At 41.6% G+C, this 26152-nt stretch overlaps 1 protein-coding gene across 1 annotated transcript in view; it reads left to right on the top strand.

The window, feature by feature from the left end:
- Nucleotides 1-524: 524 nt before the first annotated feature.
- LOC137299716 (zinc finger protein Xfin-like) overlaps nt 525-26152 on the top strand; it is an 82389-nt gene continuing 56761 nt past the window's right edge. Inside the window, exons 1-3 of the mRNA XM_067968652.1 lie at nt 525-607; nt 5719-5947; nt 12105-15430. Of these exons, the coding sequence (XP_067824753.1) occupies nt 5755-5947; nt 12105-15430 (3519 nt within the window). The 5' untranslated portion in view covers nt 525-607; nt 5719-5754. The remainder of the gene's footprint in view (nt 608-5718; nt 5948-12104; nt 15431-26152) is intronic.

Consider the following 26152-nt stretch of genomic DNA (forward strand, 5'->3'; position numbering starts at 1 on the left):
CTGTTTCTGCATTATTAACGTAATAGGGTGGACAATTGGCTGAAGCTTAGAGTAACAATCAGAAAGATTAAGAGAACTGGGTTCAACGAAAATTTCAAGTCTCTGGAGGACACGATGGGCCGAAGGGCCTCTATCCGTGCTGTATAACTCTATGTAAGTTTGCATCTGTCCTCTGGTACATTAACCTAGCCCAAGTAGTCATTATTCATGTGTAAGAACTTTTGACAGCACTCATCAAATTTCAAAAGATACAAGTGCAAACATGTTAGTTTAAATGATGTTTGTCCTCACCATTACCGACATTTAACTTTGTCTCTCACAAACTGTCCATTCTCAACGGTGACACCTTCCCCTCCCCCACACGGTCCTAACTTTCCCGCCTTCCAGCCTCGTGGAGTCCCGCCCACAACACTGATTGGTGGAGTGACGTAACAGGGACACAGATTTGCGAGCTCTGATTGGCAAAGCGCTTGTCAATCTTGGCTCGAGGCGGCGAGGACCAACGGCAGCTTGTGCCCTCGAAAGGGAAATTGTGCCCGACGCCTGACAGAAAATGTGCCGAGCGTACAAGAGCGATATATTGATGCTCTTGGGATGTAGGTTTGAGGTAAAAATGTTATGGAAAACAGTCACAGTGCAACGGGCGGTTTTCAACAAGATCGGTTACCGCCCTCTGTTGTTGGGTTTAAACCCGTTGGTGTCATGGCGGCGGTTGGGATGAGCCTTCCAGAAGGGAGTTGGGTCGCCCCAGGCTGGACTCTGGGGTTTGCCGAATTGTTAAAAAATGGATAAGATTGACCCCTTTCCCCCTTCGCCCACCCACTACCCATTTTCTCCTTCACCCCACATCCCTTTCCTACCCCTGTCCTCCCCCCATAGCGCAGGCCATCTGGCACAGGCACAATGGGCCGAATGGCCTCCTAGTATTCTGTATTTCTAGATACTTGGATTGGACAGACCCTGGGATATGTGATGCAACGAATACTGTCACTTAAGCTCATATGGGCATATTTTTCCCATATAAATCACAGTGTTTGTAGATACACACATAAAGGTTATTGAAACAGTTTTTGAGCTGGGTAGATTGTAAAGTGGCACCATCATTATATCCCTGGTGAATAATTGAAATGGGCAGCTAATTTAAATCAAAATGTGTAGAACAGGATTTTGGATGAGCTAAAGTTTATAGAGGGTGAAGGGTAAGAGACTGGCCACGAGGGCATTGGAATAGTCAAGCATGGAGGTGACAAAGTTATGGATCAGGGTTTAAGCAGTGGATAACTGAGGCAGGGGCAAGAAGGTGGGTAAAATTACAGTCTTATTTTGTTTTTTAACCTTTTTGAATTTGGTTTGTTTTCACCACCTGATTCTTACTTTGCTCTTTTGACTCATGTATTTCCCTGAAAGCCCACTTATAACTTGCTATTTAAACTTTCTTAGCTTATTTTCCAAGCTGTGGCTCTGCAGTGGCACTGGGAGGTGAGAGGAGATTGGGATTGGTTTGGTCTAGGAAAGCAGAGAGGCTGAGCAGGCCAGGACCATGTTGACTTTGGGAGGGGAGATTTGGTTTGAGTAGAGGAGACAGCTGAGCAGGCCCATGACCTTAACAAATGCCTATACTTGGGGAGATTTGGATTGTGGAGAACACAGCAGCTGAGAGCATAGCTGAGCCTGGAAGGATTGGGATTCAGGTTAGGCAGAGGAAAGAGGCTGAGCAGCCTGGAATCTGGCACCATGGGAGAACAGAAACAATAGTGAAAAGCACTAAAAATAATTAAAAGGTAAAATTGAAAGTGATGTAGGATAAAAACTAAGTATGGACACAAGGTAATAATTAAAAGTGACTGTTGTATACTATTACAGGAATGATTGGATGTGATTGGTCCATCATGCTATATGAGCGCATGGTTAGCAGAGATTGGTGGTTGGTTCACACGGATCAATAGGCAGTGCTGAAGATGTACAAGTCATATCTAAACTTCAGTGATACTGGTGGATCTCATGGTATTGCTTATGCTATGTTGGATGCTGTTTAATGAAGAGAGCAGTGTTATAGCATGTAATGTATAATGTGTTATTCTGTTAAGGTGGAACAGTCACTTTTAAGGTCATAAAGTTAATTGTTAAGTACATAGAGGCTCAGGCTGAGAGAATGGAGTGGGGCTTGATGCTGAAAAAGCAGGAGCAAAAAGGCTGAAGAGCAGGGTGGGAATTTTTGTTAAATGACTGGGGGTGGGTGGAAATGGTTGATGAATGGGGTTTGGAATAGGCCAAGGGAAAAAAATCCTGGGGCTGTAGGTTTTTTAAAAATACCTGGGAGTGGGAGCTAAGGCTGAAGAGTGGGCTGGGAAGAGTCCAAAGAGCAGAGCAGAGCTGGAAGTTTGAAAGAAACTCTTTGGGGAATGTAGCCAGGAACAGGCTGAAGACTGGGCAGGCACGGTAAGTGCTGCTAGGTACCAAAGGTAGTGGCTGTGGGGCAGGCCATGAGAGAAGGAATGGGGAGAAGCATGGGGTGCCTTTGAGGGAGAAGCAAACTTTGTGATTGGAGACTGTGGAAAGGGGGTTGACGAGCAGGAAAAAGGAAAAGTAAAAATTTATTACAGACATAGCCTCCGTAGCTGTGCAAGGGGATAGAGACACTACAGCAACACCTGGTGGTGTGACAGGGAGCTGTTTGTTTAGCAGGAGTATTAATGTTGGAGCACCACTTAGTGGCACAACAGGGAATCATTAGAGAAGTGTTCCAGTTATTACATTGGTGTTCCCATTTGAAGTGGAACCTGGACTGTGCACAAGATTTGGGTATCTCCTGGTGTTGCACATAGTAAGTTGGAGGCTTTGGTCTCTTGTACCTATCTTGTCATCCTGTTGCTGTTCCTCTGTCTCTCTTATGCTTCTGTTTATATCTCCTATACTTCTTTCTCCCAAACTCTTTTTCTTTTTTTTAAATTTCCTTTTTGGGTGGGAGGTGATGGGTAGCATGGTGTGGGAGGGAAAGAAGTCACCAATAGCTGCTGGCTGCATTTTCTAGGGAAGTATTTTGGGAAAATGTGGCCCTCAGTGGTTTCCTTCCTATCTCTGCCCCATTATTCATGATTCCTCCTCTGCCTCAATGGTTTCCCTGTTTGCTTTCCTTATAGCTACCTCATGCTCCTTGTGTACCTTTTAACCCTTGAAGTTTTTTTTTGATCTGTTACCTTTAACTGGTATTCTGGCATGGTATAGACATTCTTGGAGTTTCCTAACCCCACGTGCAAGACACTACACTTCCACATTTGATGACCTCTGCTACACACGGGACCCATTCACCCAGCTTATCTAAATTGATCGACAATCTAAGTTCGTTCTGAATTACTAACCCTCATGCCTATTTTTTTGTATTATCTGTGATTTAATATGGTTCATTTTAAGCCCTCCTCTAGATAATTATTGATGAATTGTACTGAACCCAGTAATCTCATAACCATGCTCCCATCAAATTTACTTCCATTAATAACAACCCTCTGTCAGTGTGATTTCAGTTAGCTATGTATCCATAGTAATAACTGTTAAATAATTTCGTGAGTTCTCTTTTTCTAATAGCCATCTATGTGGTACTTTAAAAAGCTTTTTGGATGTCAAGGCATGCAATGTCAATCAGGCTATCATCATCACCATTCTGGTCACTTCCTCAAGTTATTTCCTAAAACTATGCTGAGAATCTGTAATAACCCCCAAAGTCTCCAAGTAGCCATATAACCACATCTAATATTATGCTTTCCAGTAGTTCCCCTACTACCAAAGTCAAACTCGTGTGCCTTTAATTTCCACGGTCTCATTTTCTTTTTCTAAGTAACAGGACCACATTTGCCACCCTCCAATCCATGGTAACCAACCCGGACTTCAATGAGCTATTAAATATGAGTTACTTGCTCCTGCACCTGTGTAATTTGGAGCTGAAATTTTTTTCAGTTTTATGAGACAATTTAAATGCACTTTTCCCCATTTTGGCATCAGCTTCTGCATTAACTTAGGCTAAAACCACTTCCATCATTGCTGGTAACAAAACAGCTTTATCTGCATACCTACAGCTTTGTATTTAGAAGTGAAAATGGAAGACAGTAACTGGAATTTCTTTGCAAGAAATTACTCATTTGTTTGAGATGAAACTGTAATACGAGATGTTGGGGGAAAATGGGTCATTTTTGCACCCTTTTGTCACTTCATGAAATAGGTCTACTGCTTTTTAAAATCACTTCAATACTCTAATGAAACCAGTGGCCCGCATAATTTAATTTGCATGCTGGTGGTGTCTTATGTGCCCATATAGCCTGAGACTAATTTGGAGCTGAATGGTTTTCTTTTTGGTTTTAGGAGAATTGAAATTTGTACTCTTTCTGTTTAAATACATAGCATGACTGCTAATCTTCTGTGCTATCTTATGTTTACGAGAGTGCCTACCTGATGTCTTCCTATACAATGGACTGCTAGGGAAATGGATTTAGCACAGTGGATCGGTACACTTCGCTGCACATCCCTATTTTGCTTCTGTTCCAAGATGGTGGGCTTAGCACTGTATTTTATTAGTATAATTTTAATTGGGCTTCCACATTATTAAAAGGCAGTGTTAATAAATCCTATTATTAACTGAACAAGCTATGACATTTTAAAAGAAGTTAATCTGGTAGAAAGCTCATTTTAAAAAAAAATAGTTAAATACCAACAAGTAACAGCACATCTGTTTTAACTTGCCTGTATTTCAGCACTTTCTGTTGGATAATGTTATTTTATTTTCTTCTTAAGAGATGAAAACTGGATTGCCATGTGATACATAGAATGTTTTACATGGCACTTTTTTAGAACTTTCTAACATGGCAGTAGTGCAATGTGTTGGGGGCAGCCATGCATGGTGCCTTGGAATGGTACTAGATAGGTTTGATTTCTCCCGCCCCCCCCCCCTTAGTTTGCAATCTCGGCAGTATTCCTGTGTAGAAGCTAGCTGCTTCCCATGGGCCATGGAGAAGTGAAAGATGGAATGTGGAATCCAGCCCAGAATGAGGGGGTGATGCTGTTTGCTGGCTGTAAGTGTCTTCATGAAACGAGCTTGGGAAGTCTTAATCTAGTTCCTAATGGGTATGGGTCCATAGTTTGCCATTATATTGGCAATCTCACTCAGGTCACAGGATGGGATGTGTAGGAAACGGAAAAATGTCGTACTGCTGTGGTAAGGAGTGCTCTTCTTGGGTTGGCTGAAGCACCTTGCTGGGGAGATTTTAAACTTGATCCAATCATGCCTGATCTAGGACTTCTTGATACCAGCACTGGTTGCCCAAAATGGAAAGTCTTCCATTCAGCAGCCCTCACATCTTGCAAAAAAAAGGAGAATTGTACCCAGCATGCCCTTGCATTCTTCCTAAGAGCCAGTTCCAGAGCCACAGTGCCACCCTGAGTTTAACCTGTAAGGGCATGCACCCTTTTTCCTTGTTTGTTCCCAATAGCTTGCCAAAGCCACTTAGCTAACTGCCAGGAAGCACGTGGGAGTGGACCACTGATAATTTACCATTGCATTTTTCTCCTCTTTTCTACCTCCACTCCCCCCCGGCATGGCTGAGATTGGGAATTTAGAGTGGGGAGGGATTGGACTTGTATCTGCCACTCAGACATCGTGCTGCCTCACTTCTGGTAAAGTGTGTATTGAAAGGTACTGAACAAGGGTAACAGTTTATTTTTCTCTTTCAGAAAGTTTCTGTAAAGGTGTGACCAATTGCAATTGAGATGTTCCATTGTAATTATTGTGACTTATGGACTACGTGTGTAGATGAGCTGGACATTCACATTCTGGAGACTCATGCTGACTTTCAGTCTTATGACTGTCCTCTTGAAAAATCATCTGATCAGATATTTCCAGTTTGGTCATGCTCTGACTTACAGTCCACTCAGCCTGTCGTGCAGCCATCTGTGAATCCTGGTAAGAATCCATGCATAAAATTCTGGTATTTTGATCTTTGGTTGGTTTCTTATTTCTGCATGTAACTCCGTACAAAGAATATGCAGCATCATTATGGATTTAGAGTAAATATGTATACAAGCAATGAAGCCCATTGCTTTCTTGAGACATACACTGCTCAATAGATATATTTGATTCACTTGGTAGTTGACTATATAGTAATAAAGGAGTGCTCGGTTTGCATCTAAATAAAAAGATAAGACGTGGAGATGACCAACAGATTGGGCATCGGGTGAAAAAAGTAACTGCCCAGTCTTTAAAGTTTCACAGGTTTGTCTGAACATTGTAAGAAGCAGCTATGTGAGCACTGTTAGACTGAATCAGCCAATAACGAGTGGAGGGTTTCCTGCATTAATTCAGATGAAGTAGTAACACATCCCTCTTTTTAATTTTCTGAATGGATTGGAGGATGACCCCTTGTTCCATGGGTCCTAGTTGTCCTCCAGTACCTTGGCCATTGTTCAAGCATGAGCCTTGAAATTGTGTGACTGCAGGCCCTTTGACTGCAAGGGGAATATTATAGCTGAGCACAAAATTGTCATAGAGTCATACAGCACGGATAGAGGCCCTTCGGCCCATCGTGTCCGCGCCGGCCATCAACCCTGTCTACTCTAATCCCATATTCCAGCATTTGGTCCGTAGCCTTGTATGCTATGGCATTTCAAGTGCTCATCCAAATGCTTCTTGAATGTTGTGAGGGTTCCTGCCTCCACAACCCTTTCAGACAGTGAGTTCCAGACTCCAACCACCCCCTGGGTGAAAAAGTTCTTTCTCAAATCCCCTCTAAACCTCCCGCCTTTTACCTTGAATCTATATCCCCTTGTTATAGAACCCTCAACGAAGGGAAAAAGCTCCTTAGTATCCATCCTATCTGTGCCCCTCATAATTTTGTACACCTCAATCATGTCCCCCCTCAGCCTCCTCTGCTCCAAGGAAAACAAACTCAATCTTCCCAGTCTCTCTTCATAGCTGAAGCGCTCCAGCCCTGGTAACATCCTGATGAATCTCCTCTGCACCCTCTCCAAAGCGATCACATCCTTCCTGTAGTGTGGCGACCAGAACTGCACACAGTACTCCAGCTGTGGCCTAACCAGTGTTTTATACAGCTCCATCATAACCTCCTTGCTCTTATATTCTATGCCTCGGCTAATAAAGGCAAGTATCCCATATGCCTTCTTTACCACCTTATCTACCTGTTCCGCCACCTTCAGGGATCTGTGAACTTGCACACCAAGATCTCTCTGACCCTCTGTCTTGCCTAGGGTCCTCCCATTCATTGTGTATTCCCTTGCCTTGTTAGTCCCTCCAAAGTGCATCACCTCGCACTTTTCCAGGTTAAATTCCTCGTCCTCGTCCAACATCTGCTTGCGCAATTTTTCATGCTCAGAATCACTGGATAGGATCAGGAACATGAGTCATGGTGACTTGCCCCTTCCTAACTCAGGGACACAAGCCAGTTGTAATGCTGCCCCCATTGTTCTTCAGGCTGAAACCAGCTTGGGGGGATTGAACTTGAGACCTTTTCTTATCTGGATGACTCAGTTACTCATTGACTAAACCAGCGGAGCCATTAGAGGAGCCTTTGACGATTAATTAATAGCAGTTGAAGAGCAGAATCTTCCCCAGAAATTATCTTTCTACAGGGTTGTGTGAAGGTTTTCCCTAATGGTTCGATGTGATGTGATACTGAACAATACTATCCAAGAAGGTCCTGAGTTCAATTACAAGTCTCTGCTGAATTAGTTAATCACTGGTGGTGGAAGTACAGTTGACATTGTGTTTGGGGTAGAAAGGAAAATTGGCTAGGTCGGTGTTGCTGATTGTTACCAGTCAGTTTGTTTGCCACTCACAGCAAAATCCGTCCCAGCGTGTATTCTTCCTGCATGTTCAGCATTATACCTTTAAAAGTGATCCACTTATCTACTAAAGTGTTTAACAAACTGCCAGTTGTTGCCTTGTTTCTTTGAATTTAGTCCCTTTTTAAAATTATATGCACCTGGCACCTAGCCGTGGGTATTTCTGATTTTCAGAACATGTTAAATTTCATCATTCTGTGAGTGTTGCCCCCCTGGAATGCTACAACTTTCATTTCCTGCACAGTATTTTAATAATTTACAAATGTTAGGTCAAGATGAGCCCTGCCTCTTGTTGCTTCCTTGACACTCTGGGTCATATACAGTAATGTATTATGATTACCAACTCTGATTCTAAAACACTTGCATTTCCCTAGTTTGTATTGGTTGATTAAAGTACTTTCTGTTCTCACAAAGCCTTCCTGTCTTTGTAGAGCAACTTGTCTTCATTCTTATACCAACCTGGGAGTCTGTAAACATTCCCCTAATGTTAGCTTGAATTTTTTCGCTTTAGAGCTATCTATCCAGAGTAGTTCTTTCTGTAGTTTTCGCTCTTGTGCAGGATCAACCTTGTTTACTTCCCAGGTGTCCCTGACATATAGGGCTACAATACCTCCTTTTTTGTCGGCTTTTTTATGAGCACTCTATACTCCTATGTTATATTCTCATCCATCCTCATTATTTAGCCATGTTTCTGATGTTCCCACTACATTTTAATGATGATTTATTTTAAATTTGAATAGCCTGCTTTTGTTCCATAGGTGATATTCTTCTTTGCATTTTGCTGCCATCACTGTTACAATTTTTGGGCCTCACCAGATATTTCTCTCACTTTGCCAAAGACTACTTCCACAGGCAAAACTTTGCTGGCTATTACTTTCAAAACACGCTATCTGGTAATGTAGCATTGGTCAGGGTTGCCGAAGAATCCCACCCCCTGGTCGATGACACCTTCCACAACATTGCTTCTGAAATGTCTTCCTTTTTCCTCAGCTGAGGATTTCCCTGCACCGAGGTTGACCGGGCCCTCAACCGTGTCTGTCCCATTTCCTGCAATTCCATCCTCACCCCTTCCCTTCCCCTCCCAGAACCAGTTCCCCTTGTCCTCACCTTCCACCCCAATTGTCTCCACATTCAATGGATCATCCTCCTCCATTTCTGCCACCTCCAACGCAATGCCACCATCAAACACATCTTCTCCTCCCCATTTAGCATTCCGAAGGGACCATTCCCTCCGTGACACCCTGGTCCACTCTTCCATCACCCTGAACACCTGCTCCCCTTCCCATGCAAGGGCAGGAGATGCGATACCTGTCCTTTCACCTCCTCCCTTCCTCTACTCCAGGCCCCAAACACTCCTTCCGGATGAAACAGTGATTTACTTGTACTACTTCCAATTTAATATACTGTATTTGCCGCTTATGATGCGGTGTCCTCTGCATTGGGGAGACCAAATGCAGATTGGGTGATTACTTTGCTGTACACCTCCGTTCAGTCCACAAGCCTGACCATGAGCTTCTGGTTGCTTGCCACTTCAATACTCTATTCCACTCCCACTCTGGCCTCTCTGCCATTGGCCTCCTATACTGTTCCATTGAAGCTCAATGCAAGCTCGAGGAACAGCACTTCATCTTTCTACTAGGCACTTTGCAGCCTTCTGGCCTTAACAACAACAACTTGCATTTATATAGCGCCTTCAACGTAGTAAAACATCCCAAGGCGCGTCACGAACGGTTATCAAACAAAATTTGACACCGAGCCACGTGAGATATTAGGACAGGTGACCAAAAACTTCGTCAAAGAGGTAGGTTTTAAGGAGCGTCTTAAAGGAGGAGGGAGCAACCAGAAGCTCCCGGTCCGTCAACATCTCGATTTGAAAATTCTCATTGGCTCCCGGACCGGCAACATCTCGATTTTCAAATTCTCATTCTTGTTTTCAAATCCCTCCCTATTGCTGTAACTTCCTCCAGCTGTAAAACCCTCTCAGATCGCTGCGCTCCTTCAATTCTGGCCTCTTGCGCATCCCTGATTTTTTTCCATTGGCGGCCGCGCCTTCAGCTGCCTAAGTCAGCAAGCACAGGAATGAAGGGTGAATGGGACTTGGTGCGAATTAGGATACGGGCAGCAGAGTTTTGGATGAGCTCAAGTTTATGGAGGGTGCAAGGCCGGCCAGGAGAGCATTGGAACAGTCGAGTCTAGAGGTAATAAAGACATGGATGAGGGTTTCAGCAGCAGCTTTTTTTGGTATATATCAATGATTTAGACTTAAATGCAGGAGGCATGATTTAAAAAGTTTGGAGATGATACTAAAATTGGCTGTGTGGTTGATAGAGAGGAGGAAAGCTGTAGACTGCAGGAAGATATCAACAGACTGGTCAGGTAGGCAGAAAGGTGGCAAATGGAATCCAATCTGGAGAAGTGTGAGATAATGCATTTGGGGAAGGCAAACAAGGCAAGGGAATACACAATAAATGGGAGGATACTGAGAGGTGTAGAGGAACAGAGGGACGTTGGAGTGCATGTCCACATATTCCTGAAGGTAGCAGGGCAGGTAGATAAGGTGGTTAAGAAGGCATATGGAATACTTGCATTTATTAGCCGAGGTATAGAATATAAGTGCAGGGAGGTTATGCTAGAAGTGTATAAGACACTTGATAGGCCACAGCTTGAATACTGTACAGTTCTGGTCACCACATTACAGGAAAGATGTAATTGCACAGAGGAGATTTATGAGGGTATTGCAAGGACTGGAGAATTTTAGCTATTCGGAAACATTGGATAGGCTGGGGTTGTTTTCTTTGGAACAGAGGAGGCTGAGGGATGATTTAATTGATGTGTATAAAATTATGAGGGGCCTAGGTAGACTGGATAGGAAGGACCTATTTCCCTTAGTAGAGGGGTCAATTACCAGGGGGCATAGATTTAAAGTGATTGGTGGAAGAGTTAGAGGGGAGCTGAGGAGAATTTTTTTCACCCAGACGGTGGTGGGGATCTGGAACTCACTGCCTGAAAGGGTGGTAGAGGCAGCAACCCACATTGCATTTAAAAGGTGCTTGAATGTGCACTTAAAGTGCCGTAACCTACGAGGCTACGGACCAAGAGCTGGATAATGGGATTAGGCTGGATAGCTCTTTTTCGGCTGGCCCGTACACGATGGACTGAATGGCCTCCTGTGCTGTATATTTCTACGCGCTGAGGCAGGGCCAGAGGCGGGCGATGTTATGGAGGTGGAAGTAGGCGGCTTTGGTGATGGAGTGGATATGTGTCTGAAGCTCAGCTCGCGGTCAAATAGGATGGCATGGTTGCGAACAGTTTGGTTCAACCTCACGGTGGCCAGGGAGAGGGACAGAGTCGGTAGCTAGGGAACGGAGTTTGTGGCGGGGACTGCAGACAAAATTCAGTCTTCCCAATATTTAATTGGAGGAAATTTCTGCTCATCCAATACTGGAAGACGGACAAGCAGCATGACAAATCAGAGGCAGTGGAGGGGTCGAGAGAGATGGTGGTGAGGTAGAGGTAACGTTGAGTTTAACAACTTTAGACCTTAATGACCGCTTCCATTTTCTCTTGGACATTTTGTAACCATTTATACCTCGTCTGGACTTTTTTTTTTTGTTTCCATGTTTGTCCCATTATCATCTTCTTTTGCCTTGCACCATCTCCCCTCTTGTCATTTAATCACTTCCCCCCACCACCTTATCCCTGGCTCTCTATTTGCTTAAAAGCTGTTCATCGCCAACATCTTCCAGTTCTGATGAAAGGTCATCAACCTCAAACGTTAACTCCGTTTCTTTCTCCATAGATGCTGCCTGACTTGCTGAATGTTACCAGCATTTTCTGTTTTTATTTCAGATTTCCAGCATCTGCAGTATTTTGCTTTTGTGTTAATTTGATTAACTCATTTCCTTCCTAGAATTAGATTTAACTGTTTCTAACACCTGAATGGACTGTGATACCATTTCCTCTTTTACTGAACAATTATCTTACTTGACTAATTTCAGAACAAAGTAGTAATCAGTCCTCAGAATCTGCGAGGTGGCTGCATTCTAGACTGGGTTAAATATGGATTTGACTTGCAGTAAACTTATTGCCTTGTGTTTCTCTAAGGCCATTATACAAAAAAATATAAAATTCTGTAACAACAAAGGGAACTGATTTCTGATCTCTCATAGTTGCATGATATAACTTAGTAATTTAAAATCCTGTGAGATTGTTCTTGATTACACAATGATTTATTGTAATATTTCACCTCTCCCTGTGTATAGGACAAGACTTAACGTTTTGGAACGAGAGTGAGGATTTGATCCCCAGCAGTTACGGTAATCGGTCACTTAGCCATTTGCAGGTCAGCGGTGACCACTGCAACGATCAGTATGTGTTCAAAACCTTCAACGAAAACATGAATGCCTTTTGTGAATCTATTGGGAAGTTGGGAACACTGGAAGATTCAAACAAACCACAAGTTGCTCTTTCTGTTTGTGCTTCAAGTACCGATGTGAAATTTGCCAGCGAGCAGGTGATGGATGCATGTAGTACTGCACATGATAATGAAAGTAATAAACATTGGATTTCCACCAAGAAATCAGAATTGGATCACCTTCTGCTAAAGGACACAGTTAATGTTACTTCATACTTTGAAAGTGCTAGTGCTGATGAACTGGGAATAAAAGACCTGGGTCATTCAAAACTTAATGAAACCATTTTAGAAGTACCTAAGGAAACTGAATTGTCTGAAGATTTGTGTTTTTTTGCTACTTCAGATGGAGCACAGAATAATACATCCAAACAGATTAACCCTGATAAACTAACTGAAGATTGGACAGAACTGGAAGTAGATGGAAAACCTGTAATGGAGACTGGTAAAATGTCCTGTATGTGGTGTGGATACTGCACATTTAATAAACAGTGCTTTGAAGATCATGCAAAAGAACTGCACAGTCACTTCGAATTTGGAAAAGAAGTGCCACCTTCCACAATGGGACTGCAGTGCTTAGGATGTGGAGAAAATTACTTGCATTCTCAAGTTCATTCAATTAATTATGCTCCTCTAAAAAGAGAGACAGTACTGACAAAAAGTGAGCCAATTAGACCTGAATGTGAAAATCCTGCCAGAAAAAATATCACCGGTGACATCCCAAAAATTGGTGGTTGCAAGCCTTCAGAGAACATGCCACAGGAATCTGTAATGTATCCTACTTTTGGGCCAAAAAATCTGAGAAGAACATTAAAAATTAAAAAGAGCCAAACTGTGCTCTATGTAAAAAGACTGTGTATGTTTCATTGTATTATTTGTCCGTTTCACACTTTGTACCGTCATCGTGTCTTGCGCCATGTCAGAAATGTACATCTCACCCCCAGCGGAAGTCGTAAACTTAAACGCTTTGTTCGTTTTTCCAGTGGCTTAAGAACACTGCAGCTTTGTAAAAGAGAATGCACTTCAAGAAAGTTAAGTTCGGACAGCAGTATGTTATCCTTAGTAAAAAATGACTTTCCTACAGTAACACCAGATACCGGTATAAGCAGTGAAAATGTAAATTTGCCGCCTTCCATTGTGAAACCATTGTTTTGCCCTAGTAAATTAGATAGTACTGAATCAAATAGTTGTTTAAGTAAACAACACACAGACTCAAAGTGTGAGGCATCGTTGGTGCAGCACATTAATGATCAATCACCATTTTCAGTGCCTTGTCTTCTGGTTAATGATTCAGATGTCAATATAAGTTCAGAAATGTCTAAAGAAACTATTGGAGCTCCTTCATGTTTCTCAACCTTAATGACTCCTTACAAGAAGACAAATGATGGTGATCTGAACATTAAAGGTGTGCCTTCTTCTAGTAAATGCCTGGCATTGGAAGCCATAGTGAAAAACCTGAAAAGCCGTATGGCATCTCCGATCAAATGCAGGCCAGCAGTTGCCGTACTGAATGATCGACATGCAAAGCCCAGGCGCAGCATTCCATATTGCAGAACAACGGAGGAGCAGCAGGCTAAGTGGATGATGGAGGCACACAGCTTCTTAAACCAACAGAAAATTGAAAGGGCAGCAGAGTTTTCCACCTGTGATGATGATTGTCTGCTTGATGCAATAGCTGAAATTGAAGTAGTTCTATCTGATACAGATGAGGATAAAAGGACATATTCACAAGTTTACAGAAATAATGATACTTTATATGGAAAGTTAGCAAAATCAACAGAAGTCAAAAGCAAAATTCTGTGTCCTACATCCAGTGCAAAAAAGGAACCAGGAAATGTTTACACTTCTGTGTACAAGTGTGACATCTGTCCTTTTTCAAACACTAACATTATGTCTGTCCTTTCGCACTACCACAGACAACACCCTGAAGAAAATATATCTTGCAACAGGATTCGGAAATACAGCCATAAGATGAACATGCCGACAGAGATGGATTTGCCATTGTCCATGCGCACCATGTTTTTGTTTGATTCAGAGTCTACTGATCCAGCTGTGCCTTGCTTTGGTGAAACTTCTGAGTTGTGTTTCTGCGAACACTGTTCATACAGTGGAGATTTGGTTTCCATATTTGAGCATTACCAAAAAACTCATACATCTATAAAAGTAGCCAAAACTTGTGACCAGAAAGAATCTGAGAGGCAAACTGTCAACAATCTACAGGCCAGGGCACCACTAGGATCCACCTTAACCTCTAGCAGTGAGACACAGGTGGTGTTTCAGTGCCAGGTCTGTAATTTTACCTGCTCATCAAGGCGAGTTATTTGTAAACATTATTGCATCAGGCAGAGTATTGCTTGTGCTCAAGTTGAAGACTCTGATATTGTTTTCAAATGTGCCTTGTGTGTATACTCTCATTTAATTCAGAAAGGGCTCATTAATCACTATCTCATATACCATGATATTGAACCTCAGTATAGCTCTCGTGGCATGAAGACAGGTCATAATGAACTTGCCTCTCTAGTATCCAGTAATGATGATCTGAAGGATGGTATGGAAAAACAAATATGTATGTTATGTTCGTTTAAGGCTATTACTCGAAAAGAACTTTTGTTCCATTATAAATTGCGGCATCCCAGGTTTTATTCCCAAAATAGGTGCATTATTGAGTGTAAAAATAATGCCAACTTGCATAAAACTAACCTAGACCTGCAATTTTATGAAATAAACACTTTCAGAGAGAATGGAAGTGAATGTGTAAGTGCTATGTTGGACTGGGGAATGAGTACAAAGAGTGTGGTTAATACCAAGGAGCCTTTAACCTTTAGTGATGGCAATGAACTGGAATTGATCAGCTACAAAGGGGGTGAAGCCTTGGTAAAAGCAATACCAGTCAGTGAGCACTTGAACAATCAAAACAATAGCCCAAGCCATGGGAGGAAAATCAACACCATGGCTATAAACTCAATAAGTATAACAAGATTGCCATCCAAAAAATTTCCACCGAGCAAACGTAGTAATCGGTGCTTGGGCTATAACATCATAATGCCAGAAAGGCAAAGCCTTGACAGCAGTGACCTTTTCTGTGAATTTGGTGATCCTTTGAATAAAATGAAGTATAAAGCGACGGTCCAGGAATATATATTTGGTGCTGAAGATGAATGCCAACAAGGAAACCTGGTATGGTTCTTTAATTTTATTTTTGGTGTGACACAGAGATTGAAAATGGTGAGGAACAATTTAATTTTTTTTTGTTTTGAACAAATAAAGTCAACTCTGCTTAGCAGGTCTTGCTAAAGTCAAACCTTTCTTCAACGAACTTTTTAGTCAATTTTTGTTGAGTTTCCTTTGAAAACTGTTTAAACAGTGAATGCTAATAAGATCAAAGCAACTTGGTTCGCGGTCCGGCAGTGCTTCGATTTTAAAATTCTCATCCTTGTTTTCCACGGCCTCGCCTCTCCCTATCTCTGTAACCTCTTCCAGCCCTACAACCCTCCAAGATCTTTGTGCTCCTTCAATTCTGGCTTCTCGCGCATCCCTGAATTTAATCGCTCCACCGTTGGCGGCTGTACCTTCAGCTGCCTAGGCCCAAAGCTCTGGAATTCCCTCCCTAAACCCCTCTTCCTCTCTACCTCTCTCCTCCTTTTAAGACTCTCCTTAAAACCTACATCTTTGACCAAGCTTTGGTCACCTGTCCTAACATCTCCTTACATGGCTCGGTGTCAAATTTTGTTTGATAATGCTCCTGTGAAGTGTCTTGGGACATTCTACTATGTTAAAGGTGCTGTATAAATGAAAATTGTTGTTTTTTCAGATAATGTAAGAGTACTTCATTAGCATCAGTTGATATCTTCATTAATCCAGGATGAATGTGTGATTTCAGCGTGTACTGGGCATAGCAAATTTCCTAGGTTATTTCTCCTTTGCATTTTAGTTTGTATCTACAACTGTTATTTTGTATCTACCAAATTGTTTCAATAGAATTTTCTGCAAAGGATACTGAAGTTCTGAACCCTCGTCAAATGAGCAGAGGTTCTAATTAACTTGAATTCTTTTATACTATTGGCATGGTAAGATATGCGGTCAGGAAAATTCAAGGTGGACCTGCTCATTAAGAACTTCTTAACCTGAATCACAGTGATCTCTTGATGCGTACTTCCTACAATGAATTCAGTTCTTTTCACTCGCCACTAGAATCAGCTAAATGGCATCCTGTAGCTGATAAGTGTTAGCTCCAAAGAAGACTACATTTATAGTTTTTTTTGGCTTTCTAAAATTTTTTATCTTTATTGAGGTTTTGGGGAATTTACTATTTCATGCTTTTAAATTTAAGCACTACTGATGGACCCACCTATCGCCCTGCTTCCAACACGGGCACTGTTTTGTGGCTTATATGTTTCCATGCCTTTCAGAAAAAAGGAAGGAGAAATGCCCATTCAACCTCATTGAACTATTTTTCAGCATTCACAGAGAACACCAAAGAATTTAATCTTTTGTACCATCTATTATATATTAAATTTTAGTATATAGGGTATGCGTTTCATTGAAAACTTGTAATGACCAGTTGCACCTATTACTCCTGTAAGTATTTTCTGTTAAAAACGTCATGCTGTGTGGTATTGAATAGTTGCTATTTTATGGTTAGAGTATACGAAGCCTGAGATTGCACAGTTTGATCACTGGCTTCCCATAAATCTTTTAAAATGCTTTTGAATTTTTTTTTTCATCTGCTTTTTTTCTCAATAACTGAAATTTCTAATGCCCAAAATAGGGGGTTTAATAAAATAAATCACAAAACCTATATTTCACAATTATATAATTAAATTAAATCATTGAATTATCTTTTGTCTTTTAATGCCTTCATTAAAGCTTTTGCTTGAAGGCCTTCCCCAAAAGCCTGGGCTTGGATTTGATATTCTTGCCCAGACCAGACTGAACTGAATTTGGATTGTACAGTCTGAGCATGTGCACCTTATTTCCCAGGATGTATCAGTATCATTCAATCAGCTGTATTGCTGTGATTTTTTTTTACCTCCTAGCACTTTTTGCCCAGTATCTTTCCTTCAATTAACTTGGAGATTCTAAAGCTAAGTCAGAGCAGCAGAGAGATTTGGAAAGAAAGGCACGCAGGCAGTTTTATTTTCATTCTAATTTGATTTTTTTGAAGAAGTGGATTTTGAAAGCAAATGAAGCTTCTCTGAGGGAGCAGATTGGAACATAAGAACATAAGAAATAGGAGCAGGAGTAGGCCAATCGGCCCTTCGAGCCTGCTCCGCCATTCAATAAGATCATGGCTGATCTGATCCTAACCTCAAATCTAAATTCATGTCCAATTTCCTGCCCGCTTCCCGTAACTCCTAATTCCCTTTACTTCTAGGAAACTGTCTATTTCTGTTTTAAATTTATTCAATGATGTAGCTTCCTGGGGCAGCAAATTCCACAGACCTACTACCCTCTGAGTGAAGAAGTTTCTTCTCATCTCAGTTTTGAAAGAGCAGCCCCTTATTCTAAGATTATGCCCCCTAGTTCTAGTTTCACCCATCCTTGGGAACATCCTTACCGCATCCACCCGATCAAGCCCCTTCACAATCTTATGTTTCAATAAGATCGCCTCTCATTCTTCTGAACTCCAATGAGTAGAGTCCCAATCTACTCAACCTCTCCACATATGTCCGTCCCCTCATCCCCGGGATTAACCGAGTGAACCTTCTTTGTACTGCCTCGAGAGCAAGTATGTCTTTTCTTAAGTATGGAGACCAAAACTGTATGCAGTATTCCAGGTGCGGTCTCACCAATACCTTATATAACTGCAGCAATACCTCCCTGTATTTATATTCTATCTCCCTAGCAATAAACGCCAACATTCAGTTGGCCTTCTTGATCACCTGCTGCACCTGCATACTAACTTTTTGATTTTCTTGCACTAGGACCCCCAGATCCCTTTGTACTGCAGTACTTTCCAGTTTCTTGCCATTAAGATAATAACTTGCTCTCTGATTTTTCCAGCCAAAGTGCATAACCTCCATATTTTCCAATATTGTATTGCATCTGCCAAATCTCTGCCCACTCACCCAGCCTGTCTATATCCCCTTGTAGGTTTTTTATGTCCTCCTCACTCTCGACTTTCCCTCCCATCTTTGTATCATCTGCAAACTTTGATATGTTACACTCGGTCCCCAAAGGGAAGAGAGGAGTGAAACAAGTTGAGGATGAGGGGGTCCTTGACTTCTTGGCATCCCCCCCCTCCCCTCTTGGGGTAACGAATGAGTGTGAAGAAGAGTGAATGGAGGGTTAAGAGTGTGGTGAGTGACAGTGGAACAAGGGAGAAGTGAAGCCTAGTGGGCTTCCGTGGGCAGTCCAAAGAGGAAGAAGTAATAATAATGATGCGATTGAAGTGGTAGTATGGGAATGGGTAGTGGGAGCTGGTATGATGGGGAAAGGAGCCACAAATAGCTGCAGGCTGTGTTTCAGGGTTGGATTGGGGGGACAGTGTGAAAGAGGGTGGGTGAAGTGCAACTAGTTGGGGGAGAGGAGCCATTGAGGGCCACATTTTCCCCGCAATTCCCGGCCTAAATGCAACCTGCAGACGTTTGTGGCTCCATTTCCAGTCAAACCATCAACTACCTCCCAGCTGAATGGAAAGAAGAAAAAAACATAAACAGATGTCAGAGAGAGAAGTAAAAAGAGTTAAGTAGAGAGAAGAGAAAGAGACAGAAGCCAAAGGGAAGAGACAGAAAGAATTAGCAACACAAAGTCATCAACAGGTAAGAGAGTAACTATTTTCTTTGTCTTGATATGTGCAACGCCACAGCAGATTGACTAGTGTTAATTTAAAAGGAGCCGGAGTTTAATGAGTGACTGCCTCCTGCAAATGAAGCCAGTTTGATCACTAAATAAGTTTGAGGACTAATTTACTGTGGTCATTAAAAGAGAACCTTTGCTGAAACTTTGGAGTCACAATTGAGTAGAGAAATTGATTTACAAGAGAAACTTTTTTTTAAACAAGAGGAGGGTCTTTGTCCTCAAGAATTGGACTACGGTTTCTTGCCACTTGTCAAGAGTAAATTCTTATGGTAGTTATCTGGCATATGAACTGGTAATGGTCCTATGGGAAGTACCATTGAATCCTCGAATGGGACACTTAATTCAGTGGTTCATTAAGATGCAAGAGACAACTTGGAAAATTGTTGATCATACTTTTTGGGGCAATAAAAGTCTTGGCCTTGGGTTTTACTTGCCTGCTATTACCTTTATAAAAGATTAAAGTTGATATTAATAGCTTTCTAATAAAAAGAAACGGTGATTAATGGAAGAAGTTCTGATTAGTAGAGTGCTGCACTGGTCTGTATTGGGACTGTCCCTTGCTGTTTACATAATTCATCAGCAATATGCTGGAGAATTTTGAAATTTGCAGCCAGGTGTGTACGTGAGAAAATGAGAGCGATAACATTCAGAGCTATTTGGGTAAACAGAGCTGGTGGGCTAAGAACTTATAGATGAATTTTGATGTTACTAAATGTAAGCTAGCTCATACTTAACCTGGAGCAGATGCTGATTCAGACCACAACTTCACTGTGATGGAAACTTTTTCAAAGTGGTACATATAGGAGAAAGTAGAAATTGGAAGAGCTGACTGGTGAAGATGGGTTAAGGTTGAGAAAAGCGACTGATAAAGTGAAGGAAAGTAAGATAATAAATAAGAGTGTAAGTGTAGGCTGAAAGAAGAGTGCTGAGCAAACTGGATCTGGTAAACGGAAAACGTGCAAAGAAATTATGGGTGATCAATGAAATGCTGGTTAAAATGGATGAATGAAGGAAATGGAAAAATGTGAATACAGGAGGACAAAAAAACATACAAGAGATAGACTGTAAGGCTAGAGAAGTTGGAAGAGTTGAACAGGAGGGGTAGAGCTGATCTGTTGTGTGAGAAGAATGGATGATTTAAACAAATGAATTAAAGCAATCAGAATAAAGATGGACGACTATTGACTGACCCAATTGAAGTAACAAAGAAATGGCAAGAATATGTTGAACTGTATGCCAAAGAGAAAATGCCAGTTTGACATTAAAATAGGGAAGGAAGAGGAGATGGAGGTTGATTGTATGGGCCCTGAAGTCCTTGAGTGCAAAGTGAGGATTGCATTAAGTGAGCTGAAGAATGGAAAGGCCACAGGCATCAATGTGATTCCACCAGAATTAGTTAAAATCATGGGAGAGGAGGCAACAAACAAACTCATTGATTTGTATAAAGGCATGTTCTTGAAGGGAATGGCCAGATTATTTCATAAAATTAATCGTAATATCTCTGGGGGTGGGGGGAGAAAAGCTTAATGCTAGCAAATGTGGTGAGTTTCATACCATCAGTTTGACTGTACGTGCTTCAAAGATTATGTTCAGATTACTTACAAGAGGGTCAAGAGCAAAAGCAGAACAATATCTTGGCAGAGATCAATTTGGGTTTCACCGATGATGTAGAACAAGAGAGGTAATGGAGATAATAAGAGTTCTGTGCGAGAGGAGTATAGAACATTTGCTTTGTAGATTTTGAAAAAAGCTTTCGATGGAGTGAACTTGATCATACTAATGGAGGTATTAAAGAATGTTGGTGTGAATTGGAGAGAGAGACACCTAATAAAGGCTTTGTATATGGGGCAAACTGCAAATCTCAGTGTAGCAGATGGAGAGTCAGGATCAGGAGTGATTAGAAGAGGAATGCAACAAAGGTGGTGCTTGACACCTGTGGCGTTCAATGTGTATTTAGAAGTATTGGTATGAGAATTGTTTAATCAGGTAGAGGAAGGAGTGAAAGTTGGAGGTCAGCTAGTGAGAGCTGTCAGATTTGCCAGTGACACAGCCTTGGTAGCAAATAACGTTAATGGACTACAGTTTTTGGTAGATAGCAGTAATGAATTATGGAATGAAGATAAATGTAGCTAAGACCAAAGTTATGAAGGTTTTTAGGCATGCAGGTGAAAGAGTGAGTATTTTAATAAGTAAGGAACAGTTGGATCAGGTGAGACAGTTTAAATATCTGGGCGGTATAATGCCTGAAGGTGGCAGAAGTGCCAAGGAGGTGTGTGCTAGGATTACAATTGGAAAAGTTGCATTTAATAGAAGGAAGACTTTATTGACTGGACAACTGAATAGAGAACTGAAGAAAAGATTAGTGTGTGATGCTGTATAGTGCTGAAATATAGATGCTGAAGAAAGAGGCTATCAGACTTCTAGAGAACTTTCCAAAGTGGATGGAGAAAGTAATGTGGATAGATAAGAAAAGTAACGAGGAGCCGTTGGCAATGATACATATGTACAATGATATTACATATATACATAAAAATGCATTAGATATGGGAATAGTGCCAGAGGACTGGCGTCAGCTAATGTGATCCCTATATTTAAAAAGGGAGATGGAACAAGTCCAGGGAACTATCGACCAGTTAGCTTAACATCGGTGGTAGGAAAGATAATGGAATCTACTCAAAGATGGAATTGAAAAACATCCAGAAACCGAAAATACAATACAGCACGGATTTCAAGAGAGAAGGTCATGCTTGACCAACCTTATTGAATTCTTTGAAGAAGCAACAGAAAGAGTAGACAAGGGTAATGTAATAGAAGTAATATATTTGGATTTTCAGAAGGTCTTCGATAAGGTACTGCATTGTAGACTCATGACTATGGTCAGAGCATGTGGAGTCAGAGGACAGGTAGCAGAATGGATAGCAAGCTGGCTACAAAACAGAAAAGAGAGTAGGGGTGAAGGGTAGCTACTCAGACTAGCAAAAGGTGGGAAGTGGTGTTCCACAGGGATCAGTTCTGGGACCACTGTTGTTCACAATTTATATTAATCGGGAATTGGAAATACAATTTCAAAGTTTGTGGATGACACCAAATTGGGGGGTATAGTTAACACAAAAGAATGCAACAAAATACAAGAAGATATTAAACTTTCAGAATAGGCGTATAAATGGCCATATGGATGAGTGTGAAGTGGTGCATTTTGGTAGGAAGAATAGAGGCCACATACTGCTTGGATAATAAGAGTCTAAATGGGGTAGAGGAGCAAAGGGATCTAGGGGGACATGTTCACAAATCACTAAAAGTAGCGACACAGTAATAAGGCCATAAAAAAGCATTTCAAGCACTGGGGTTCATTTCTAGAGGGATAGAATTGAAAAGCAGAGAATTTATATTAAACTTGCATAGATCCTTGGTTACACCACAGTTGGTGTACTGTGCACAGTTCTGGTTTCCATGTTATAAAAAAAGATATAGAGGCATTGAAGAAGGTGCAAAAAAGATTCACAATGATGATACCAGAACTGAGAGGATATGCTGATCAGGAAAAGCTGACCGGCTGGGGATTTTTCTCCAGAAAAGAGAAGGTTGAGGGGTGACCTGATTGAGGTCTTTAAGATAATGGAAGGGTTTGATAGGGTAGACAAACAGAAAATGTTTCCACTTGTGGAGGAGTCCAAAATAAATATAAATATAAATATAAGATAGTCACTATTAAATCCAATAAGGAATTCAGGAGAAACTTCTTTAACCAAAGAGTAGTTGAGGCAATTATAACAGATGCATTTAAGGGGAAGCTAGATAAGCACACGAGGGAGAAAGGAACAGAAGGATATGTTGATAGGGTTAGATTAAAAGGCGTGGGAGGAGGATCATGTGGAGCATAAACGTCGGCATAGACCAGTTAGGCCAAATGGCCTGTTTCTATGCTGTAGACTCAATGTAAAAACATAGTTTGAAGTTATTAGAAAAGGGCAGATTGGACATGTGTTGAGAGGGATGGGATGTTGAAAGAGGTAATAGAAGGACGGATGGAAGGAAAAAGACCAAGGTGGAAAGAAAAAAGGATGCTTCTGGACCACCTGATGAATGGGAGATCGTGTGGAGAATTGAAGAAGCACAAGACCGAATGATTTGGAGAAGAGAAATTTGAGCCAGTGCCTGCCTTAGGCAGACCACTGATGATGAAATGCAAAGTAATGAATATTGAAAAATGAAATGTGTTTACACGGTTAATGGGTGACAATTAACAAAGATGGAGAAGGATATTATTGACAATTTGTTGTAAATATCCATTTTCTCTGAAGTTGTTATAAACAATGTTATTCAAGTATGAGGGATCATCTGGAAGGTATTGGATTGTAAATTGAACAGGTTATTTTACCCCTATGTAGCTCATTAGTAAGACCAGGTTTAGAATAGCATGTGTGATTTTGGCCACCCAACTTCAACTGGACATTTGTTTTGGAGAGAATTCTGCAGAGCAATAAGGATGATTCTGAGAATGGGGTTCTGAATTATGCAGAAGCATTCATGGAACTAAATTTGAACTCCTATTGATTGGAGAAGGCATTGAGAGGTAACCTCTCTCTGGTATTTCAAATGACTAAGTGCATATCGGCAGCTTGTCTAAGTTATACTGAATGCAGAACTGGAGATGAATACAAAATTAATACTGAAGTGAGATTAGCGATTGGGGGTTGAAACTCTGCAGCTGGAAGTGCTTCTGCCTTTTTACGACAAGTAGCCTTGCATGATGTGTAAGAAAGGCGGATGTAGCAGGATTTTCAGTGAGGAGGGAGATGTTATCTCGCCATTTCCATCTCTGTCGTCAGGATGGAAGGCGGGTGGGCGCAAGAAGTAAGTGCTCTCCTTCCATTGGAATCTTAGGTGGTGGGTAGAAACTGAGTCCCATTCCAAATTCCAGTCTCCTTGCTCGTTATAACCTGGTTCAGTCCTCCTATGCCCAGGAATTAGATTTTTTTTTTCTCCACACTGCAGTAGATTCTTTACCAAGGAAGAAGATGCTGCCACAGTCTCAGTGAAGGAAGATATAGTTGGGATGCTGGATGGGCTAAAAATTGATAAGGAAGAGGTACTTAAAAGGCTAGCTGTATTTAAAGTAGATAAGTCACCTGGTCTAGATGGGATACATCCTAGGTTGCTGAGGGAAGTAAGGGTGGAAATTGCAGAGGTACTGGCCATAATCTTATAAACATCCATTGATATGGGGATGGTGCCAGAGGACTGGAGAATTGCAATTGTTACACCCTTGTTCAAAAAAGGATGTAAGGATAAACCCAGCAACTATAGGCTAGTCAGTTTAACCTCAGTGGTGTGGAAACTTTTAGAAACGATAATCCGAGACAGAATTAACAGTCACTTGGACGAGGGTGGATTGATTAGGGAAAGCCAGCACAGATTTGTTGAAGGTAAATTGTGTTTAACTAACTTCATAGTTTTTTGATGAGTTAACAGAGAGGGTAGATGAGGGCAATGCAGCTAATGTGGTGTATATGGACTTTCAAAAGGCGTTTGATAAAGTACCGCATATCAAGATTGTGGCCCATGGAATAAAGGGGGCAGTAGCAACATGGATACAGAATTGGCTAAGGGACAGAAAACAGAGAGTAGTAGTGAACAGTTGTTTTTCGGACTGGCTGTTCTCCTTGGAACAGAGACGGTTGCGAGGAGATTTAGTAGAGGTATTCAAAATCATGAAGGGTCTGGACAGAGTAGATAGAGATAAACTGTTCCCATTGGTGGAAGGGTCAAGGACCAGAGGACATAGATTTAAGGTGATTGGCAAAAGAACCAAAGATGATATGAGAAAAAATTTCTTACATAGCGAGCGGTTAGGATCTGGAATGCACTGCCCGAGGGGTTGGTGGAAGCAGATTCAATCATGGCCTTCAAAAGGGAACTGGATAAGTACTTGAAAGGAAAAAGTTTGCAGGGCTACGGGGAAAGGGCGGAGGAGTGGGACTAGCTGGATTACTCTTGCATAGAGCCGGGGTGGACTCGATGGGCCAAATGGCCTCCTTCCATGCTCAAACTTTCTATGATTCTATGTGTAGAATGGACTATTGGATAAAGCAGTTTTTATGCCTATTTAAATTTATTTTTTGATAGTTAAACATGAGATTAAATATTTATAAGAGTAAGTAGCGATACAGGTGATTAAACATTGTATGGATGTAGTACCTTGTTTTGCTGCTTAGACTTTGGAGGAGGTATGAGTGGTTGTGGGGCGAGATTACTGTGAGAACTCTTGTGGATTTCCTTTTGGGAGTTGAGGGAAAATTTTACAGCGCTTTACCTTGGAAGTGTCTGTGATTAGTGATTGTTATCTCTGGGATCCCCCAGAAATCTACTCTTGGCTTCCTCCTTTTCCTCATCTACATGCTACTCCTTGGCGACATTATCCGCAGCCATAGGGTCAGCTTCTACATCTACGCTGATAACACCCAGATCTACTTCTGTACATTCCTACAGTGACTACACTTCAAAAGTACTTCATTGGTTGTAAAGCGCTACGGGATGTCCTGAGGTTGTGAAAGACACTATATAAATGCAAGTTCATTCTTTCTTTCCACCATCTCTCGCTCCCTCCAATGCCTTTTTTGTTGTCGCACTGCTTGTCCAACATCCAGTCTCGGATGAGCCACAATTTCCTCAAGTTAAACATTGGGAAGACTGTAAACCTTCATTTTTAGCCCCTGCCACAAAATCCATGCCCTTGGCCACTAATTTCATCCCTCTCCCCAGCCACTGTCTCAGGCTGAACCAGATTGTTTGCAACTGTGACGTCTTATGCAACCCCCAAGCTGAGGTTTTGATCCTATATCCTCTCCATCGCAAAGACCACCTACTTCCACCTCTGAAATATTGCCTGTGTTCACTCTGACCTTAGCCCATCTCCTGCTGAAATCTTCATCCATGCAGTCGCGACCGAGAGTCCAGGAGGATGTGTTTGCCTACCTGGTGCAAGGGTAAAGGATATCTCTGAGCAACTGGCGAAGAAGTTGGAAAGGGAGGGGGAAGATCCAGTTGCCGTGGTCCATTTTGGGACTAATGACATAGGGAAGAAAAGGGGGGAGGTCC

This window comes from Heptranchias perlo, chromosome 29 (genome assembly GCF_035084215.1).
Source record: "Heptranchias perlo isolate sHepPer1 chromosome 29, sHepPer1.hap1, whole genome shotgun sequence".
Taxonomy (NCBI): Eukaryota; Metazoa; Chordata; class Chondrichthyes; order Hexanchiformes; family Hexanchidae; genus Heptranchias; species Heptranchias perlo.